Source organism: Cynocephalus volans, chromosome 7 (assembly GCF_027409185.1).
Source record: "Cynocephalus volans isolate mCynVol1 chromosome 7, mCynVol1.pri, whole genome shotgun sequence".
NCBI classification, from domain to species: domain Eukaryota; kingdom Metazoa; phylum Chordata; class Mammalia; order Dermoptera; family Cynocephalidae; genus Cynocephalus; species Cynocephalus volans.
In genome coordinates, this window is record NC_084466.1 from 69,197,608 (window position 1) to 69,219,641 (window position 22,034).

The 22,034-nt window shown below is 39.8% G+C and overlaps 1 protein-coding gene across 1 annotated transcript in view; it reads left to right on the top strand.

The window, feature by feature from the left end:
* WDFY2 (WD repeat and FYVE domain containing 2) overlaps nucleotides 1-22,034 on the top strand; it is a 158,602-nt gene that overhangs the window by 129,911 nt on the left and 6,657 nt on the right. Inside the window, exons 7-11 of the mRNA XM_063102862.1 lie at nucleotides 4,216-4,342; nucleotides 13,482-13,587; nucleotides 18,399-18,500; nucleotides 19,158-19,288; nucleotides 21,018-21,126. Coding sequence (XP_062958932.1) covers nucleotides 4,216-4,342; nucleotides 13,482-13,587; nucleotides 18,399-18,500; nucleotides 19,158-19,288; nucleotides 21,018-21,126 — 575 coding nt within the window. The remainder of the gene's footprint in view (nucleotides 1-4,215; nucleotides 4,343-13,481; nucleotides 13,588-18,398; nucleotides 18,501-19,157; nucleotides 19,289-21,017; nucleotides 21,127-22,034) is intronic.

Genomic DNA, 22,034 nt, shown 5'->3' on the forward strand with positions numbered 1-22,034 from the left:
TGGAGGAATGGGTTGACTTTAATAAAGCAGCATTAGGAAGTTCAGATGTTATTCTCAGGTGGTGGGAAATCAGTGATTAAGTTTAAACAGCACAATGACGTGATATGCATTGTAATAAGTCACTGTGGCAGCAGTGGGTGAGAGATTGAGTGGCAACAAAAATGGATGTGGAAGACCACTTAGAAGGCTACTGCTGGAGTCCCTAGAAAGGGTGATACTTGTTTGGATGAGGGGGACAGCGGTGTGTGTGGAGACGATAGGAGGGATTTGAGAGCTATTTGGAGATTAGCGGTCAGCCTCACTTGGTGATCAATTGGGGGAGGAATGACTCCTCAGGCTTCTTTCTGGAGCATTTGGGTGGATGGTGATGCCATTTCCTGAAGCCAGGACACTGGAGGTAGAGCAAGTTTGGGAGAGTGTCACAGCATTTGAGCTGAACACGTTCAGGATCCATCCTTGGAATGGTGGCAAGGAGACAGCTGGATGGACATTTATGGATCTCAGGAAGAAGGTATAGCCTAGAGATGGAGCACATTTAGCTTTACAAAGACCCACGTCACTTGAACCTAGAGCAAAATGCAGTAACCAAAAAGTCGACTATTTTATTCAAGAGGCTTCATGGTCTAAGGACCGAACTTAGGCCTCCTTCAGCCACATGCTGTCCTATACACCTTACCCTTGAGGGTATGATGTTAACACTCTTGGTGAGTTACCATATCCCACTCTGCTAGAGACAGACCCAGCAGTTTCCAACCCAGCAGTTTCCAACCCCAATTTTGCAACGCTCCACATAGTTTTTGCTTTTGCAAGGTATGTTGTAAAAGTCTCTTAAAAAAATTAGTTCACTAAGCATTTTGGTAACATGTACTAAATTTCTAAAAATGTTCGCACTCTTTGATCTAGTTCCATCTCTGGGATTCTCTTTTAACTAGGCAGAACTTTTGTGAACAAAGTAGTATATATAAAAATGCTCATCTTAGCAAAATTTATAATACTTAAAAGTTGAGAAAAACCTAACAATAGGTGAAATAAGATACATACATGCGATGGGATATTACCTGGCCATTAACAATTACATTTATGAGAGTATATACATTTATGAGTATATATTGCATAGATAAATTTTATAATGATAAAAATTTACCTTAAAAATATTTTACCAATTTTTTTATTCTGATAAAATATTCATAACATAAAATTTACCATTTCAACCATTTTTAAGTGTATAATTCAGTGACATTACGTACATTGACAATGCTGTGCGACCAATACCTCTATTTCCAGAACTTTTTAATCATTCCAAACAGAAGTTCTATACCCATTAAAGATTAACTAAAAGTCTTTATTTTTAAGAATTAAATCATTTTAACTTAAAGATGAGACATTGAAGGGGAGCAGAAAGATGTATTGATCTGAAAGGAAGTAAAGCAAAATGAGAGAAATGATTTTGTCATTCAGAATATCGTAAACACCAGAAAACTGCAGCCATTGTAGCCCCTGCCCTTGCTGTGGGTTGGGGCATGAGGTGCATGTGTCTTACTGGAATGTAGGCTTGCTGATGATGATTGATTTTCCCTGCTGCCATAAGTGTTGAGAAGAAAGGACGACTGTTCATCAGGAAGCCATGTCTATTTCCGTCAGTAGCTCTCCCTTCCGCTTCTGTGTGCTCCTCAGTGTCTCTTCCTGCACTGCCTTCCCGCTAGCCTCTGCCCAGAGGCTCTCCCAGAACCTCTTGTTTATTGTCCTCCTATTTCTCTCTGCCATCCAATTCAGCTGGCCAGTTGAGTAAGCATTTATCGAGCACATCCTGTGTGCCAGGCACTGTGCACTAGGCTCAGATACAAAGATACAAAACCCAGTGTCTACTGCAGGGACGGATTTGTAATCAGATGTATAGTGGGGACAGTGTAACAGTAGAGACATGCACAGAGGCTAGAACCTTACCTAGGTTGAAGGAGTTGGAGAATGCTTCCTGGAGGAGAAGGCACCTGAGCTGCACCTTGAAGAGGGAGAAAAAGTTACGTAGGTATTAAAGGGTAGAACAGGCACTGCAGATGGAGCCTAGAATCTGGTCCCAGAGCCTGTGCACTTACAATGCTGTATCTAAACATTCACTTCCTTCACCATAAACCATGCTCACACTGTAGTCAGCAGAGGGCCTGTTTCTCATGGTGCAGTGTTTGTGGATGTGAGTGTGTATTGGTGGGGGACCCTGAAGGTAACTATCACCTGGTACATCGTAAGCCCCATTTAAGTATTTCCACTTCCATTCTGATGGGGTGAAAAGCCCCTCCAGTAAGTCTTTAATTGAGTCAGTTAAGCCTTTCTAGCCATACTTTTTACTGGTGCCCACCATTATTTAAATCTGACATGATGCTTTAAAGAACCTGACCTACCATTTACATGGTGTATAGGGGAAATCATACATTTGTCACTTTTCTCTTATGTATCCCTCTAATCATATTTGCTTAACCAGTCAAGCAAAACCATCTCAGAGATTCTTCTTGAGGTGAGCATTCCCTGACCTAAAAGGTGTGCATAATAGAAGAGAGGAAGCACCACATCAACAGCACTGGTCAGCCAGGAAGGAGCTGTCATATGCTTGTTTCATCTGCTCAGAATAAGGCCAAGGGCATTCATTCATATTCTCACTCCTTCATTGGTCATGTGCTCAGTTGTCCATGCTTACCGAGTACTCACTGTAAGCCAGGCAGAAAGAATTCTAGGTACTGGGGATAGTGTGGTGAATAAGCCGCACCTCCGGACCTCCTCAAACATACATTCTGTTGGGGCAGTATACAGTCATTCAGTCTGTTAAAAAAACAGTAAGGAGGAGAGCCCTGAGAATGGTCAAAGACGGTGTCTCTAAGGAGGTGGCATTTAAGCTAGGACTTAAGTGGAGAAAAAAAAGATCTTCATATTTTCATTCATCTGCTCATTTGTTCATTCAACAGACACTACTAGAGCCTGTCTACAGTCGGCCTTGTGTGTGGCTGCTGTGAGAGTTGGATGATGGTGGTAGGGGGTGAGGGCTGGGAGCTGCAGTGGCTGGATAACTACATACGTATGCACTGGGGCGAGTGATATTCATTCTCACGTGGACAGGAGTATATACAAGCAGAGTGGTGTGCAGACAGAGGAAGAAGCTCGTAAGCACAATCCAGAATAGTGTTTTTTTTTTTCTCTTCTGAGCTTAAAAAAATCTTCTGAGACACTTATATGAGAGGAACTTCCCCAAAACCTTTTAAAAATATAGCACTTCATTAAAACAAATTGATAATCTAAATTAAAAAAATGTCAGATTCAAACAAATAAGCTATTTTATGTTCTTTTCAGAATGCAGTATATTTTAATAACGTAAAAAAGAATGAGTATTTCTGACATTCTTAAGTTTTTATAGGCTTTGTGCTCACCTTGTATGGAAAAAATTATTACTGTTCTCGGTACACAAGGAGTTTGATTTATAAGGGGACTACCATAGAGGAAAATCTGTCAAAAATATTTTATAGCTATACCACTAGAGTCGTCCTAATAACTAACATCCATACTGCACACTACAGTTTACAGAGTGATCCTGTGTAATTGATCTAATTCTCACCACAATCCTATAAAGTAGGTAACGGGTTAGACTGATATTATCATTAGTAGTAATAATTGTGGTATTACCATCATCCCCATTTTACAGTGGAGGAAACTGACACTTAAGGATAAAAGTGATTTGCCCGGAATATGTAAATTAAAATTCTCAAAAAGAAAAAAAAATTTTAATTTCGATACTATAGCTTAATTATATCTGTTTTTCAAGAATAAAAAATCTAACTGAGTATTTTTAAACCCATTTACTTCTCATCTGTTGTTGTCAGGGTGAGAGGTAGGAAGCAATTGAGAAAATATGGTTAATATTTCCAAACGGTGCGATATTTTCCATTCTTCTTAGAATTATGTCTGTTTTTTGATCATCAGTTTTTTGTTTTCATTTCCCTTTGATCTTTATAGTAATTGATTTTATGGTACATTAAATTTGGGGGAAAACTTAAAGGGTGGGATTTCTATTCTTGGAACCAATTTTTTTCTTTTTTGGGACTTACTCATTTGTTCTTTCAGCAAGAATTTATTGTATGCCAGGAACTGCGTTTGATCCTAACTCCTTCACATTTCTTTGGTGAGTAACATTGTTTCTTTGTAACTAATGCCTGGCTTTGTCCATCCTCTCAGGTGGGGTCACTGCTCTCTGCTGGGACCCAGTCCAGCGGGTGTTATTCTCTGGCAGTTCAGATCACTCTGTCATCATGTGGGACATTGGTGGGAGAAAAGGAACAGCCATCGAGCTCCAAGGACACAAGTAAGGCTGCTGGTGCTTTTGTAAAGAACTCTGAGAAAAGATTTCCAGCCGAAAGCTAGAACAAAGGACGCTGCCCTACAGCTTGTTAAGAAAGGAAAAGCCATAACATGTGGATGTCGTCTCTCAGTCCTAGAAAAGTACAGCCTAAACAAGTAGGTCTTCCAGTTTTTAAGAAGTACAGACTTGTCCTTTCAGGAACCAGAATGGGCCCTGCTTGGAGTCTGTGTGGATAGAATCATGCCTTAGAGCTTGCCTGGGGAGGCAGGCAGGCTGCTGAGCTTAGGAGCCACCAGGCAGAGGTGGCTTTAAACAGGAAGGATGGCAGAAAGCCTATGCCTGATGTTTTATCTAATTCAAGCTTAGTGACACATAAAGTGAGCTCTGTGAGGGGCTCCTTGTCACCAGGTCTTAGCCTGAGAGGGGTTGCCCTGGTGTCACAGAGCTGGAAGTTAATGTCCCCAGCATCAATCGATGTCAACTCTGTTAGAGTGGGTCTGAAAGCCGGGGCGGGGATAGAGAAGCCACTGGCGCTGCTGAATGGAATTCACAAAGAAGGCACAGAAAGAAGGGGCAGGGAGCACCAGGCAGGAAAGAGGAGGTCACAGGAGCATTCCCACAGCAGCTACTCCTTCACCCTGGAAGTCGGCCGCTGGGTTGGCGGTCAGTGATTCTTGTACGGTCAGTGATTCTTGTACTTGGATAGCGCCTAATGTTTTGTCAAAGAGCTTTCAAAACATACAGACTCAGTTTAATCTTTCAATAACCCTATAAAAGAGAGAGGTCAGATATCATTTTCTAGATGAGAATATCGAGGTACTATCCTCAAAGATCCCAGCTTGGAACTTAGGTCTCCTAAACCTCAGTTCAGTCCTGCAGGGAACTGCTCAGTACCCACTGCATATCCAGTGCTATGCAAGGGGCTGGGGACACAAAAATGAACACTGAAAAACATGTGGTGCCCTCCATGCTCTGTTTTTCTGCTTAGGGCCCAAGGCTGCCTCTTACTCTCCTACTATTCCTGGTTTCCCCTCTTTGCCCCAGTGTGACTAATGGTGGTCATAGTTCCAAATCAGGGACGTAGTTGGTAAGCTTAGGAACTGGGGAGAGCAGACTAGACTCTTCAGGGTGGAGAGACTGCCCTCCCTTGGCATGGAAATGTCCACCCATCCTGTGGAGGGACAGCTCCACATGTCTTCTGGGTTCTGCCATTTCTTACCCTCCTTTAGCAGCAGGAAATAGGACATTTTTGTAACTGATTTGATTTGGTATGTAAAAATCCCATCAAAGCAGAGAAAGCTTTAGCATTAAAGAAAGTGATTGATGATAATGAAAATGTTTCCAAGTCCAAGGGGAAAAAGCTAAGAAAGTACACTTTTACACAATATTATCTGCATTTGAAGCATTTTGCTTTTATCCCCTGTAGGAAGTGGAATGTGATTGTATGCTGGGCTAGCTCTGTGGGGGAAAAGCAAAGAAAAGGGTCCAGTTTCAGAGACTAGTTATGTCTTTCAGTTGTTACAGAAACGTAAACCTGGACATTTATTTTCCCATGCCCACCTTGTCATAGCTAATAATGGTGCTTGGCCTTTTTATTCTTACATAATGTCTATCATTTCATGACCAACTTTATGACCATAACTTTTCTTTCTAATAGTGTTTTCTTAGGCTTCTAAGACTTTTTGGCAATTGAATACAACTTGATTTAAAGCAACGCTAAAGATCTGTGCTGTCTCTTGTGTTGGGACCCTCTGCCAAGACAGGAATCAGCAGGTTGTATGAGGCTCAGTCCCAGCCATAACATTGGGCACTCATGGTCTGTGTTTTTCCTTCCTCTTTCCAAAATCCCAGTTCTTGATTTACCATGTATAAGACTTTTGTAAAGCAATGGGCTTTTTGTAAAAAATATACATTGGGAGAATTTGCTTTTCTACTTGAATCAAGTAAATTGCATTTAAAGTAATGAAAGAAGAATTCTTACATTCAGCTTGTAGATTTGGGGGAGGGAAAGCAAGGATCAATATGTATTATCCTTTCTCTCTTTGTAAATCTGTGAGACTTAGGAGCATTCCTCACTGTAGTGCTAGGGAACTATTAGGATAGAGGGCTAGAGATGTCTTTCTTATTTCTGACTATTTAACTAAACACATAATAGTATTAGAAGTTAGAGTTTTCAGAGAGGGTAGAATCTTGTCGAAGGAGAAGGGCTATAGAGTGTGGTCATTAGCATGCAGGCTTCTGAGTCAGCACCTGCTGTATCTGAGCCAGCCCTTCGCTCATGACCTTATAGCCTTAAGTAAGGCACTTCACCTCTCTGATTCTGTTTCCTCATCTCTAATATAAGGATAATATTCGAGAGAAAAACCCTCACATGATTGTCAAAAAATATAAATGATGTAGTGCATGTAAAATAATTAGCCCAGGAATAAAGTTCTCATAAATGGCAGTTGTTAAAATTTTTCTTATTAATAAAAATTATAAGTCAGAAATCATACTCTTGGATATGAGTACTGTTTCTCTGTTTGTTGCATTTCCTATGGAAATATTGCCACATGTGTCTAATCCCTCTATAATTTGTTCAACAAGTGTTTACTGAGCTCCAACACATACCAGACTGCATTAGACACTTAAGACAAAAAAGCAAGTAAGAAAACAGTCTCTGCCCTCATGGAGCTATGCTAGAAGTATGAAAATGGGTAAAGATGGGACAGTTCGCTAGTTTTACTGGAAGGTGGGAGGCCTCATTGGGAGGAGTCACTCTTGATTTGGATCTTAGGAGATGAAGAGATTCTCATAGTTCTCAGGATCAGGAGGTTACTCAAAACAGAGACCATCGTGAACTGAACACAGTGGGTGCAGGACAATGCAAGTGGACAGGGGGGCAGTGCCTAATCTGAATTTCCACCCTCGCCAGTGAACAGCAAAATAGAATACTGCTGATGTTCAAATTGATGCTCTCAGACAGGGGTCCCTGAGTTCAGGTTCAGACTGGCTATGTCCCAAGGATCCCTGAGGAGACATATCCCTTTTAGGATCCCTTTGCATGGGTTGGCCCTAGATGTCATTTTCTGGGAGACATCACTTGTGTGGCTTGCTTGTGAGCCTTTTCTGATCCTTGGAGGCTTGGAAGACTTGTGAATATAGGACAGTGAGATATCTGGTAGTAGATGCATAGCTAATTAGATTTTTACCAAATAACCTAGATTTTTCATCAAATAAATAAAGGATGCTATACATTTAAATCCCCCCTGATTTGGGATGGAAGAGGGCCTAAGTTGACATTTGGGCAAATGTTAGCCTGTGTCTGAGAAAGCTGTTTCTCTCCTTCTCCCTGAAGCATCAGACACAGGACCAGCTTTGTAGGTGTTGGACCTGTGCAGTTACACAAGGCCCCATTCTTTGAAGGGCCCTGCACTTGGTTTAATGCTCTGCCGCACCATCTTGTAATCCTTAATAAACTTTTAACAAGCAGCCTTTTATTTTCATTTTGCTCTGGACACCTCAAATTATATAGCTGGGCCTGATGAGACATATGTTGTCTCTAGGACTGGTGAGAAAGGAAATGAGGCCATCCCACTAAGTATAGTATTTATAGATGACAGATCCTGGTGGTTGTGAAAAGTGGGGCTTTTGTGCATTCCTAAGAGTGTGTGCAGTACAGTACATGGAGAACTCATCCATGAAATAATAACCAGTTTCAAAATGATTTCTAGTATAAATGCTACAGTGATGTCAGATGAACATGATGTAAGAAGCAGTTATCTTTTCCTTCTTTATAACCCTTAATATGTGAACCTGGGAATGTTCCCTCACTGAGTTTTTAATTGCAAGGTGGTTATATTTTTAATCCTTAGATCAAGAAGTCCCTGAGCAGCTTTATTATAAAGCTTAGAATCCGGCACGTATCACTGTGTTCTACTCTTCCATATTGGAATATTAACAGTACTAGGGTCCCGTAAATTACGGATTTGTTGCCGAATGTTGCTGCCAGCTGTGAGTGACAAAGCAGTTCCTTCTGTAGCTTTTTTGGTTTTACAAGATCTCTGGTGTGTATCAAGATGCCTTAACAAATGAAACGTAGCTCAAATCACAGAGTTGCGAGTCTTTTCAACTAGATAGGTTTTCCTTCATGCCTCTGAAAGTCAGAATGGTAGCACTCCATGCTTTAAAAAGTATGAAAAAACAACCAGGAGAGTGAGTGAGAAAACAATTGACTTTTTTTTTTTTAATGAGTACATGTCAAAGATTTTATAGTAGTCATTAATTAGTAAGGGAACCAGTAAGGTGTTACAAGCAGTCCAAAGGAAAATCCAAAGAGCAGACACATACATAGGCAACGGAGAATGCTAAGATGAATTCATAAGTTGATGCACAGTTGGCTTCTTCCATGGATGGGGTGGGTGTGTGGATCAATTGTGTCTTCACTGGACAAGATTTGTTTGCAATGATATCAGTTTTGTGTAACTTACAGAATTATAAAATAGCTCAGTTAAAGATACTAAAAGGTGCAGACCCTTGTAGAATCATATAACCCAGAAGAGAATGCTAGACAGACCTATTATTCCACTGAAAAGATACCCAGTCATCTCAGTTCAAGTCTTTCACAGTCTACCTGACAGTTCTTCCATGTCCTCCCCGTCATCATAATAATCTCAGAGATAATTCTTGCTCACAGGAAAAGGCTGGTCTCAACAGGTTTGGCCAAATTATTTACATTGGAGCACTGAGAGTGTTAATATTAGCCATATAGGCCTTCCTGGGTTTGCTTTGCCTATTTAAAGCCACACAGTATTCAACAACTGTTAAGCCCAAAAAACTAATTTCTGCCTGGGAGTTATTATAAGGAATCTTGGATTGAACTTTTGAAAGCCCCTATTTGCTATCCCAAGTCTAGGAAACCAAGCCCAAGAAACTGTCCATCATATTTTCACTGACAATACTTATAACCTTGGTTGAAATCCTCGAGGTTTCCAACAGTTACTAGGTTCTTAACCTGGTGCATTCCTCACCACCTGTAAGGTCAGGACCCTGCAAACCAGTTACCGGGCCAGGACCTGGGAGAGCTTTGTAGGCTTTGACTCCATGAGTGGCTAGTCATATCTGATTCCATGAGCATCATTCTCAACTGTGACACTCCAGGTAACGGTGTGGTTGTACAATTGATTTGCCCAGTTATATTTTGTGATAGATTCTCTTTGAACCTGTGCAAATAATTATTGCCATGAATATTAAGAGAACTCAGTAATAGTTTTTTAATTCTGGACAATCAGAGAAAATTGGATGTCATTTTTAAATGTTTTGATTTAGCTTATAAAAGCAGAGTTTACTAAATTGTAGGTTAGAGATAGCTTAAAAAGTAAGTGAAAAGGCATCCTCATATATCCAGAAAATAGAACATTAAACAACATCAACAGAATTCCTGACACATCACCACAATAAAATTTTCTTCTTCTGTTCAGTCAGTCCTATGAATAAAATGTAATTAATTCTTGTTCTGCTGGATGTTTAGCAGTCCACGTTCATGAAGCCATCTGCATCCAGAGTAAAGAGTCCAGACATCCAAAGAAATTCTGACTCAGTCCCCCAGTGCAGCTTAAGAATTGTCTCAGTGATGTCAGCTCAGCGGCCTGTGCCCAAGAGTCTATTCCTTGAAATATCAATATTTAAAAATACCTGTTATATACAGTTCTTTTCCATGAAACTCTGAGGCTGTCCTTTACTGAAGTCACAAACTCTGGCCTGTGCTCATAGCAGAGCCTTCAGGCAAGCACCAGAGTAATACAGAAGGTATCTGTAGACTATAGAGACTTAGTGACCTAATGATTAATTTGTTACTGTGACCAGTAATATCAGAATGGGGAGAGTAAAATTCTCTACTGGAATATCCTATATAGCTGTTATGTAAGGTTTGATCAGTATTTCCCCAGGGGGTAAAAACATGTTTTACACAGTGGGGGCATTGGCAAATCTCCAGAGTCTTTCCACAAAACATACACTCTCTGAAATATTTAAATTAATAGCATTTTACTTTTTTTGTTTGTTTTAGGTTATTTTTGTTTTTGTTTTGGTGGCTGGCTAGTACAGGGATCTGAACCCTTGACCTTGGTGTTACAAGGCTGCACTCTGACTGAGCTAACTGGCCAGCCCCCAGATTAATAACATTTTAATTAAACTGTCTTAACCTAGGGAAGGCTGAGCATCTCTTCTGATTTGACAGCTCTTCCCATGCTACTCTTAAAATAGTAACTCTTAAAACAAACACAATATTTATGGCATCTCTTTTTATAAGGTAAAAGAACAAATCTTTATGATTTTCCAGAACCTCTCTGGGAAATCTCAAAGGTGTAAAACCCCTTCTAAAAATTTTATTTTATTTTTTCAGAGGGTTCAATCTGGAAAGGCAAAACCAAAAGAGGAGTTTTAGGTACTTGGTTAAGATAGGAGCACGGGTGTTTAGGAAACAATACCTGCTTATCTATATAATCAAAGTAGCAATAAAATATTTAAAAATAAATATAGAGAGTAACACAATTATTAAAAATTTAGCTCTTTTTAAAAAAGTGAGCTGTGTCCTCCCTCCCCTCCACCCCCTTAACGATGAAGGACATTAATCAAGCCAACTTAAAGCACTGAAAATAATTCTGGTGAGACATAGAATCTGTGCTAGCGAGGCAGATTCTACAGAAGGTAGAGATATCCTTTTGTGTTGTAGTCACAGGTGTTAATCAGCAAACCAAGGAAGCAGCCATCAAAACTGAGGAAACTTTGCCAAGATTGCAATGCATCTTATAGCTTTTTTTTTTCAGACTCAAGTATTATAAACCAAAGCAAATACAATTCACTTTCTGTTTTTGTCCTTCATTTTTCTCTGTCATATTCTGGACACTTTAGAATTGCTTTTTTTCATTCTTATTCAGTGGAGTTTTCCAGAGGCTACCTGATGAGTGATATCACAATAAACACAGAAGGAGATGAGCATCTGGCTCTCTCCTATGAAGCCAGGCATTACAGAGACTTACAAAAATGTTAATGCCATTTTTCTTATCAAAATATTTTGTCTTGAAAAATATATTTTGCACAAATTATGTGATTTATGCTAAAATGGAATAGATTCGTCATTGCTATTTTCAAATGAATCAATGTTTTCTAAATTTCTCAGTTTTAATTTCAAATACAGTAAATATTGGTAGTTATCACTTATTTAAACCGATGATCTTTTGTAGCCTCAAATAAGTTTTAAGAGTGTAAAGGGATCCTGAGACCAAAAAGTTTGAGAACCACTGCTTTAAGATAAAACTACTCTCTTTTTCTTTAAAAACAAAAGCACCTACACAGTTGTATTTCTTTCTCATTATTGCACCTGGCATAGTCTCATCCACCCATTTTAATTATAATAATTAACCAAAGTAACTAACTTATATTTCACAGAGAAAATTGGGAGGAGGGAGGATATGGACAATTGAGAACTGTCTGTCACATGCAAGCACTTTAGCAGACTAGCAAAATTCATGAACACGCACGATCGGAATTTCCACCACAACATACATCACTTTTACATCTCCTTAAAGTAGCAAAAAACGAACTCACTCATTGACATGACTCAAAGGGGAATAGCCTCACTATAGCATATAAAAATAAGAAGCAAACATATATTACACTTTATAATCAAGGTTTCAGTATTCTAACTTAGAAATTATCTAAGTATGCAATGATTATTTATCAATTAACTCAAGTTAACATTAATCTGTTTTAAGTTACCTAAGGATCTTGGAAATTATCTTTAGGTTGATAAGCTACAAAACATTACTTACATAAAAAGTTTGTCAGAATAATTATTCAGTTTACTTGAACAGGGCTGGCCAATTAGCTCAGTTGGTTAGAGCATGGTGCTGCTAACACCAAGGTCACAGGCTCAGATCTCTGTACCAGCCAGATGACACTTAATTTTATGAACTTGGATTCTTAAAATGTTACTGAGTTGGTTAGCAGTTTCTGTAAAAAAGAAATTTTAAGTCTGGCACATTAAACGTATTAGACATTCATTTTCCTTATTATCTGTGAATTTTAGGAATATTCAATTTTATATAAGCACTTTATCTCTGTAAGTCAATCAGAACAAGTTCTTTTAATTTAAAAGGTGCTATAATCTAATTTATTGATACCCTCTGGGAAATAGGAAAGCATTCCATACACAACAAGAGGTAAAAGCCTTTCTGAATTGTAGATACGTAGACACACAGAGCTTAATAGCTTTAGTTGTATAACTTCAGCCACAGGTCAAGTAGTAAACACAGAAAAACAGCAAATCACCAGTCTGGATATCAAAGAATTGTTCTCCTACCCAGTAGGCACAGAACTTTTAATTGATTTGAAAATAGACGAACATACAAACAAAAACAACCAAGAAACAACATACCCTGTTCTCTCTCACCCAACAAGATACATCTCTATAATCCATTGTTAGCAATCACCAGATTGTCAGACCATAAAACTGAATTCTCCATCATTTTGCCACCAAGAGGGGAATAACTTATCAGCCATACACAAACTAGAAAGAAAAATAAAACACAAAATTAGGGGAAAGGAAATGAAAACTAGAGAAATTCAAGTCTTTTACTGCTTTGGACTCACTCTGGAAGCCAAGAAAAGCCATGCATGGGGTTAGGTCACCCATAAGGTACACACCTCAGGCAACACAGTTTACCTGGCTCTGTTGGGTAAATCCAGTCAGCATCTCAATGGATGGCCTGCAAAACTTTTAAAGGATAATTTTTTAAAAGGTAAAATTATGACTCTTGAACAAACAAAAAATGAACATGTGCCACAGATTTTAATTAATTAAGGAAGGAGGGAACCAGTAAGATTTACAACCAGTTTAACAATCAGCTTTTTTCCTTAAGTGCTGGTAACTGACAAAGACTTCCTCTTGCTGGGGCCTGAGCATGTTAAAGGAGCATTTAGACTTATTTTAAATCTGCCTTACTCTCTTGACCATCAGCATGTTGAAAACTCCATCAGATTTCTAAGATCTACACATGGGCTCAGGAGTGAGTGTGCAAATTGGCTGATTTTGCTGGGGCTTCTGCCCTGAGGCCTTTCATTGCTCTCCTGATCTGTTGCTAACCCTTGGTTTCTTTCACAGTGACAAAGTCCAGGCCCTGTCCTATGCACAGCACACGCGGCAGCTCATCTCATGTGGCGGTGACGGTGGGATCGTTGTCTGGAACATGGACGTGGAAAGGCAGGAGGTGGGTGTCAGAGCAGGCTGGGTTGGGCCCTGAAGTTCAGTCCAGCCACCTCTCTTGCTCATTTCTTATTTCTTTTATGATTAAACCATGAAATAAGACATGTTATGTCAGAGAATTCAAAATGGTAGTATAAAAAGAGTTTCTATATTTTTTACCCCTCACAAATTGGCATGTAACATTAATTTGATAGAGATTTCATAAGAATTTTGTCTGAAACTAAGCTATTTAGACTTTAAATCTGTTACACCAGTCACAGCAAAAGTACAGGTGAGAAAAAGGAACCACCTGTTTTCCAGTGATAAGCCCTTTGGTATAAGATGCCTTACAAAACAACTTACATGCTGTATGTTATTGAGGAAAATAGTGGCTAAGATGAAGTAAGAATCCTTAGTTTGGTATTAATAGAAATACTAGAAATAATTATTCTTTTGCTTCTTTATGTCTCATGTTCTAAACAGTTCCCCTAATATAAATATATACTTGTCTTTTTAAAGCACATATTAAAATTTTATTGTAACACTCTTTTTTAATGAGTTTTTAATATTTGAGCATCTTAACAACTAATATGTTAACTGAATATCCCCTTTGACAAGTACTTTGAAGTTAACCATTTTGCTATTACCCTAGAATTATTCTAGGTAGACTTTCCCTTTGACAGCGTACATTCTTCTTTTTTTTATTTCTTGCAGATTGTAAGAATTATATAGAAAAGCAACACTTTGAAAAGACAAAAGCAATTTCCCAACTTCTTTCCATGCCCTCACCCCAGTCTCATTTCAAGAGTGTAGTTGCTATTACCCACCATGTAATGCCTTTCAAATGCCAGTAATTAAATGCTTAAGAAGATTAAAGCTTTATTTGCTCAAACCATAAATCCCCAGGAGATCTATTAGTAACTAATTAAAATGATCATTACTGTTAGGAAGTGGGAAATTGTAGGATATTGCTTTTGAAAAGTACACTTGGCACCATATATATAAAGGCAGAGGATTGTCACAATGAGTGCTGGTCATGCTAATAGGCTCCCGCATGATTGTGTTGTAGGTTGGGTTCTGCAAAGTAGCCAGGTTTGAGTTAGGGACAGTCACACCTGCTCTGTCCTGGCTTCTTTCCAGGCCTAACTGACCAAACTAAGGGAGGGGAGAACAGCCAGGTTCTCTTCCCTCAGTGCAAGCAGCCTCCACCCTTTAGGACAGAGGCCAAAGAGGGACAACGATGTGGGTCCCAAAGACGAAGGCAGGTAGTTGATGGGCAGCGCTTCGAGCCTTCTTGTTTAAATTCTGCCTCTTGGTATGCAGGTCTGTGGGCACTCGGTACTTGGTGATTGTTTTAAAGTCTTCTTGAGTCAAAGCTCTAAATAAGCAGTAGAGATAATTCCATCCATTTTTGCAAGTATCATATTTTATAAACATAAATCTCCTGAGATGTTTTTTGTAATTCGGTATCTGTGGAGCTGCTTCCTGGTTTTGGCAAGTGCTATGTGGTACTCAGCTTGGGAGGTCTGAGACTATTATGAAGCAGTCCCTAACATGAAGTACAGACAGACTTTCTGGAAGAAAAGACCTAAAGCGTCAGAACACCATTAAATGGTATAAATGATGAAATTACAGTTGATGTAAAGTAGAACATCAGTGCTGAAAATTTTGGAAGGGGTGTTGTCATTGGCTAATACTCTCAGCAAAGGGTTTGTGGAAGGGCATGGTGCTGAAAGATCAATGGGTCCTGGACATGCCCTCACTAGGAGCATCATGGGCTTTGCAGGCCTAGAAAAACCAAGGGTATGACAAGGTGAAGGTGAGAGGTGGCATGTGCTGCTTTAGTGCTCATGAGTTTAGAAGTAGTCAGAGGTGAGAGAGAGACAGACAGATGATAGATGGGGCAGGTGATGAAAGACCCCAATGGGCTGGGTACAGATTGGGTTGACCTCCTGTAGGTAAGATGTGTTTATAAGTTAATGAAATCTATTTTTTCAAACTTTTATCATTTTTTAAAAAGTGTATATTATGCATAATATGTGTTCTTCATAGAAATGTTACAAAATGCTCATTAACAAATAGAAAACATGTCAATTACTCATCATACCACCACCCAGAACTATCACCCTCAATGTGTTGGCAAACATCCTTCCTTACATTTTTCTCTACACATGCACGTGTGTGAGATTTTTTAGCAAAAAATGGAATCATACTGCACATACTAATTTTTTCCCCCTTTCCTTGTCCATACTCCCTATTCCCTACTCATAGATCTTAGACACCAACCACGATGCATTTGATATGTGTCCTAAACACACATGCTTCCTTGTAAAAGATATACAGAGGTGGGGGATTGTTAAAGTTGGCATAAATAATGATGTGCTACGAGTCTGATTCTGTTTCCAACTTTTCCCATTGATTCCTTTTCAGCTCATCCTGCTTGTGTGTCTCTTGGGCTGCTTCTGCATAAGATCCCATAGTATGTAGCAATCACATGTCACTTCTGTTCCCCAAGCAAAGGGGATGTAGCTTGCCATCACATTCCCTGGTACCTCACCCAGCACCCAGATGACCTTCCCATATGTGTCACCTCATTGACCTGTATGAAACTCTGTTAGGGATATAAACCCAAGAGTGAGATTGACCAAAGGTGTGGTCTTGATTTTGCTAAATAAGAACTAAACAGCAGTACCCATTTATACTTCTCATGGAGAACAGGGAGTTTCCTGACACCTTACATCCTCACCAAGTTACTGTCACCTTTTCTGGTTTTGCCCTTTTGGAGACAGGTGTAAAATAGTATTTCATTTTTATTTACATTCTCTGTGTAACAGTAAATTTGAGCTTCTCTTCACATACTTCTGCCATGTAGTCTTCCCTGTCTATCAACTGCTTGTTCATATCTTTGTATCATCTCCCAATTTTTCATCTGTTTCTTGCCATTTTCTTATTGGTTTTCAGGGGTTCTTTGTATAGCACAGATATTGCAGGGGTTCTTTGTTGGTTATAGACTTTGTAAATATCTTCTCTAGTGTCTGTTAACTTTGTGCTGTACATACTGTTTAATAACCTGGGTTTTTCCAGTTTATTATATACTGAAAATGTCCCATGTCTTTAAATATTTATTTCTACTATATAATTTTAATGGTAATCAAAGCTGATATTTGAGAAATTGTTCCATAAACAAACATTAATACTGCCCCCTCCCTTCTCTAAGGAGGATATTGATATGTTTTTTATTACGTGCAGTGAGTTGCTAATTCAGTTTTTTCAAGCCACTGGAAGTTCCTGATTAACCCAATCTGATTACAGACTGTAAGCATCACTTGATTTATTTGTCTAACAAAAGAGTATTTATGTTTTTTTTATTTTGGGGCGTATGTCTTCCTGATTTTCCTGCATCATAAATGTTCTGAAAAAGTCACAGCATAGATAAGTCTTTTAGAGTTGAAACATTGTCTTTAGCTAAAAACTTTGTTATTTTATTCAGTCTGTCTTTAAGCTGAATAAGTAGGGCATAAAAATTACAAAGTAAATCAAGGTTTACTTCTTTTCTTTGGTTTTAATAAAATAAATTGACCAAGGATCGAGCTCTTAACGGATCGAGCTTTTTACTTTTCTTTTTTTTGAGAAAATGTGTAGTTTTAGGTGTATCTCTGCCTAAAGGTAAAAGAGGCTAAATCCCCAAATCTGTTTCATAACAGTTATTCCTCAGAAAAGGATTATGTCAACAGGAAAAGGACTTCCAGTGCCTTCCCTGTGCTGCCCACTGTGACTCTCGAGGGGCTGGGCCATTGTTACTGCATTTCTCAAACTCGTTTATCTCAGGCCTCTTTCCTAATAAGTGTCCTGTGAGTCAAATGTCCCTGGAATTCACTTTTTGGGAAACCCTGAGGTTGGATGTATTTTTCAAGGTCCCTTGGGTTCTGTGCCATATAGAAAGAGATGAATTCCTCTGCCAAATGATGAATTCTACAGAGTTGAGTGTGGAACTCTGGAAGCAAATGCAGCCACTATGTGCATAATCTATAAGGATTTGCTAAAGAATAGCTTTAAGCCAAACACACTTTTCAAATCTCTCTGACATCATTTAGAGGACTCGTGATGGGATTGGGAAGTAGTGAACAAAGCCAGAATATTATGAGACCCATGAGGTAAGAAACAGAGCCCCAGTCCCTGTGGGGCCGTGCCATGAGTGGCCAGTAGACAAGTAGCTTCCCTGAGTATCCGCCATGGTCAAGCCGTATCACTCCTACACCGGCGGCTGTGTGTGTGTGCAGCGTGCAGTTAGGTATAGTCATGCACTATCAGAGCAAATGTAACCAGACAGAGAATACGAGATGAAGTACTAAATCCTCAGCATGGCTGTCAGGACTCTACGCGAGCCATCCCCTCCAGCCATCCTGAGCGTCTCTCAGCCCCTTTTGCCTAGCCTCCTCCCATCCATGCTCAGGTCTCAGCTGTTGTGTCACTTGTCAGAGACCCCAACCAGGGTTGGAGCCTCCTGTTACACCTATGCCATAGCGCTTTGTGCTCCTCTTTCTCAGGCCTAACTATTGTACTTATTTAAATAATTATTAGTAATAATATTTCGTGTCTGGTCTTCCCTGATAAATTATAAGCTTCATGATGGAGATTCGTTTTATTCACCACTACATCTCATCCCCAGGGTCTGACATGTAATAGGCATTCAGTAAATATTTTTTGAACGGTTGACTGCAAAATCACACTTGTGTTTCTTATAAACACATCCTGATTCTGTAAGTTTCATCAGTATCAGTGGTTCCAGTTATCCTCACTGTTTCTGTGACCCCTTGTGTGCTTTTTTTTGACAAGACCCCTGAATGGTTGGACAGTGATTCCTGTCAAAAGTGTGATCAGCCTTTCTTCTGGAACTTCAAGCAAATGTGGGACAGTAAGAAAATCGGCCTAAGACAGGTAGGTGATATGGAGGCTTTGACAAAATGTAATTGTGTGGAAATAACTTAACTTTGTGATCTTAGAAGATAGAGCACTCCTGGTCAGGAGTTGTGGGGGCGTAGATTAGTATCCTGGAGTCACCTTGTGACTGAACGTTTCTGTAGTGATTTGTTCCCAGTAATAAAGGGATACTATTTTAGAATTCTAGTGGCATCTACACCTTAAAATTAGAGGCATCATTCTTAGCTCATATGGGTACCAAACCATGAAGTGGTATTTTTTTTTTACTTTCCCTCCCTTTGACCTTGTTATTTAGGCTTGCAATGCAGCATTTTCTATCTGATTCCATCGTTTGTTTTGGTCTTCCCCAAGGAAATGAAACGTTAGGTCACCTAAGCTTAGCATGGTCAAAGTACAATGGATTGAATCAGGTTTCATCCCCGTTCTCCTTCATCCAGCAGCATAATCTCTGGAGATGTCACTTCCTCAGTACACTCCTATTTAAGGTCACCTGACCACTAGGTGGTTCTCATGATGACAATTGGAAAGGGCTAAGAACGGGGAAAGCAGGAGAGTGGGGAGGTGGCACAATCAGCTCTGTTTCCCAGCAGTCCTCATTCTGAGTAAACAGAGCCCAGAAGGAGAACTCGCCTGGTGTGTTCTGTCCCTCCTCAGCACCATTGCCGCAAGTGCGGGAAGGCGGTCTGCGGCAAGTGCAGCTCCAAGCGCTCCTCCATACCTCTCATGGGCTTCGAGTTTGAAGTGAGAGTCTGTGACAGCTGCCACGACGCCATCACAGACGAAGAGTAAGTGCCAACAGTTTGCAGCACTCTCCAGGTTAAGGAGAGAAGCAAGCTAGAGAGCTGCCCTGAGCACTCTAGCCATGCCTCATATTGCTCTAGTTCCTGCTGCTTTAGAACGCAGACCGTGGCAAGTGGGGAAAAGCCCTCGGTTGCCATAAAGAGATTGTGTTGTCTTGTGAGATAGGAAAAGAGAGAATATGCTCAAAGAATTCGTCTCTGGGCTCTTCCTAATCCCAGGGATATGTGCATTTAAAATAGATGCTGTCTGCTCATTTACTTGAGAATTGCCCAGAAGCACAGGGGTCCTGGGTTTGCTTTCTAGCTCAAACTATCTTTACAGGAGCTGAATCAGCCCACAGGCTCCAGAAGGTTTCATTTTCCAGGAAGAGCTAAGCTGCTTTACCTGAGAAGCAAATATTCCCAGTTGTCCAGCTACCCAGCTGGCTGCTTGTCAGTCCTGCCCGGTAACCAAGGACCTTAGGTTACTGCACCTTGGTGTGCTTTGGAGAGTGGGACAAATCTCTGTTGTCTCTTTAATAATGGCCTATTGAAAACTGCCCCCAGAGGTACACAGAATGCTCTGCAACAGGCTTCCCTTTCAGAGAGTTAGAGGAGGGTCTCCCAGGTAATGTGTCCTCCCAGTCTTCCCAGCACCTTGTATTACAGTCAAATATTTAAGTATTCTTATTTATCCATATCAATTACCAATTAAGATGCCCTTGCATGAGTGTTTATGTTCATTGACTATTTCTACTCATTATACATGATGAAATTAATAAGAGAGTTCTTTTCATTGAATTAGAAATCTGCAAGAGACCTTAGAGATATTCTAGTTTAGTTCTTCATTTTATAGATAAAGACACAGACCCAGAGAGTCTAAGGAACTCGCAAATTAAGCCTACGTCTTTAGTTCTAAAAACTTAAAGCTTTTAGCATGCTGCAGACCTAGTCTACAGAGATATTTGGCTATAGGAAAAAGGGAGAAGCACACCATCTTCAGAGAGCCACTGCAGCAGCGTGGGATCCCTTGAAAATGACTGGAGAGTAGCTGTCTCCCTTGCTGTGCTCCTGTCCCCTCCAGCTCACTGTCACTCCTGCCTCTTGCATTGCCTCTAGACCAGCTAGGTAGTTGACAAACCTTTTTACTTAAAAATACACAAAATTAAAAAATACAAAACAAATGATGATGCTTATTTATTTTGTTTTGCTTGTTAAAGCTTTAGAATACTACAGAAAAAGTAACTCTGCAGTTATACCAGTTAAAAATGCAAAAGAGTGGATGGCCCTTCAATTATAATGAAAGTTAGTAGTAGTTTAGCAAGCATGACTTTTTTTTTTTTTTAATTAAATAGGCAAAGGTAGACAATTTCACTGGCAAGTCCTTCTGAGCTCAAACTTATCAAAAGCACCGTAGTTTAAAAAAGATTTCCCAAAAGCACAGGTAGATATTTTTACAGACTCCATCAGAGCAACACATTCTCCAAGAGACTTTTGGAGATTTTATCTCTTTCCCATTTTGAAGATTATAAGAATTCCTTCTTCTTCTTTTTTTTTTTTTTTTCTTTTTTAAATCATAACAGCTCGCCAGGGAATAAAGGTAATCTGAGGAGCATTTCTAACAGTGAAGCAGGTTTAGCCATTAGGCTAAAGTTAGAGCTTAATGTCATCCTACGTCTCCTTCATTCATATGTCACTGCCTTTTACTCTGGGAAATGTTCTTTGCCCCTTCTAGACGTGCGCCCACGGCTACCTTCCATGACACTAAACATAACATTGTGCATGTACATTTTGATGCAACCAGAGGATGGTTACTGACTTCGGGAACTGACAGGGTTATTAAGGTAAGACACCGTCTTGTTAAGAAGCTTTCCATCTTTGGCCTTATGTAAATATGCAAGGAACCAAGAACATGTTGAGGTACTGCTCAAAAGATTATCCTTGGCAGTGAATATTTCTGTTACATGCGAGGTCCCATGCCAGGCACTGGCTCTATACAAAAAATTAAGACATGGCTCCAGGCTGCAAAGGAATGGACAGTCTATTTGGAACACACTCTTGAAAAGATAAATAATAATAGGTCACGTGTGCAGCAGTCAGAAAAGTAATACAGATGAGAATTATCTTAGGAGTTCAGCGGAGGGAGACGGTGCTGCTGGAGAAGGCTGCGTGAAGTCTTCATGAGGTGGAATCAGACTGAGTACTGAATGAAAGGCAGGACTTGAATAAGCCAACAGGCAATAAACAAGATCTTTTCCCACTCAGGTCAATTAATCCAAAAACATTCATCCAGGACCTCTCTGAGGACTGTGGTAGACCACCTGGATTCAGTACCACTGCAGAGGCCCAGGACAGAAAGGGCCATCCTCACGTCATTCCCCGAGAAACACAGAGGCCCAGGCTCACCAGCACACTGAGCTTTCCCTCTGACCCATTCTGGTCCCACTCTTTGGAGGTGCAGCAGCATGAGGTGATTAAAATAACTCCCTGTGGAAGCTGCCAGACCTCTTTGCAAGTATTAAGTAAACTCTGGGAGCCTCAGTTCCTTCATTTTTGAAAACAAGACATCTTGTAGAATTGTAAGGAAGATTAAATGAGAAGATATGGAAAGGACACAGCACATGCTTGGTGTCCAATATATGTTAGTTTCCTTCCCCTTAAATGGATCTAATCTGCTTTTGTTCTCCATTAGCTGGATCAAAATTTCAGCCATTGTCATGTTTTTGAACTTTATGTTGAATATTTTAATGAA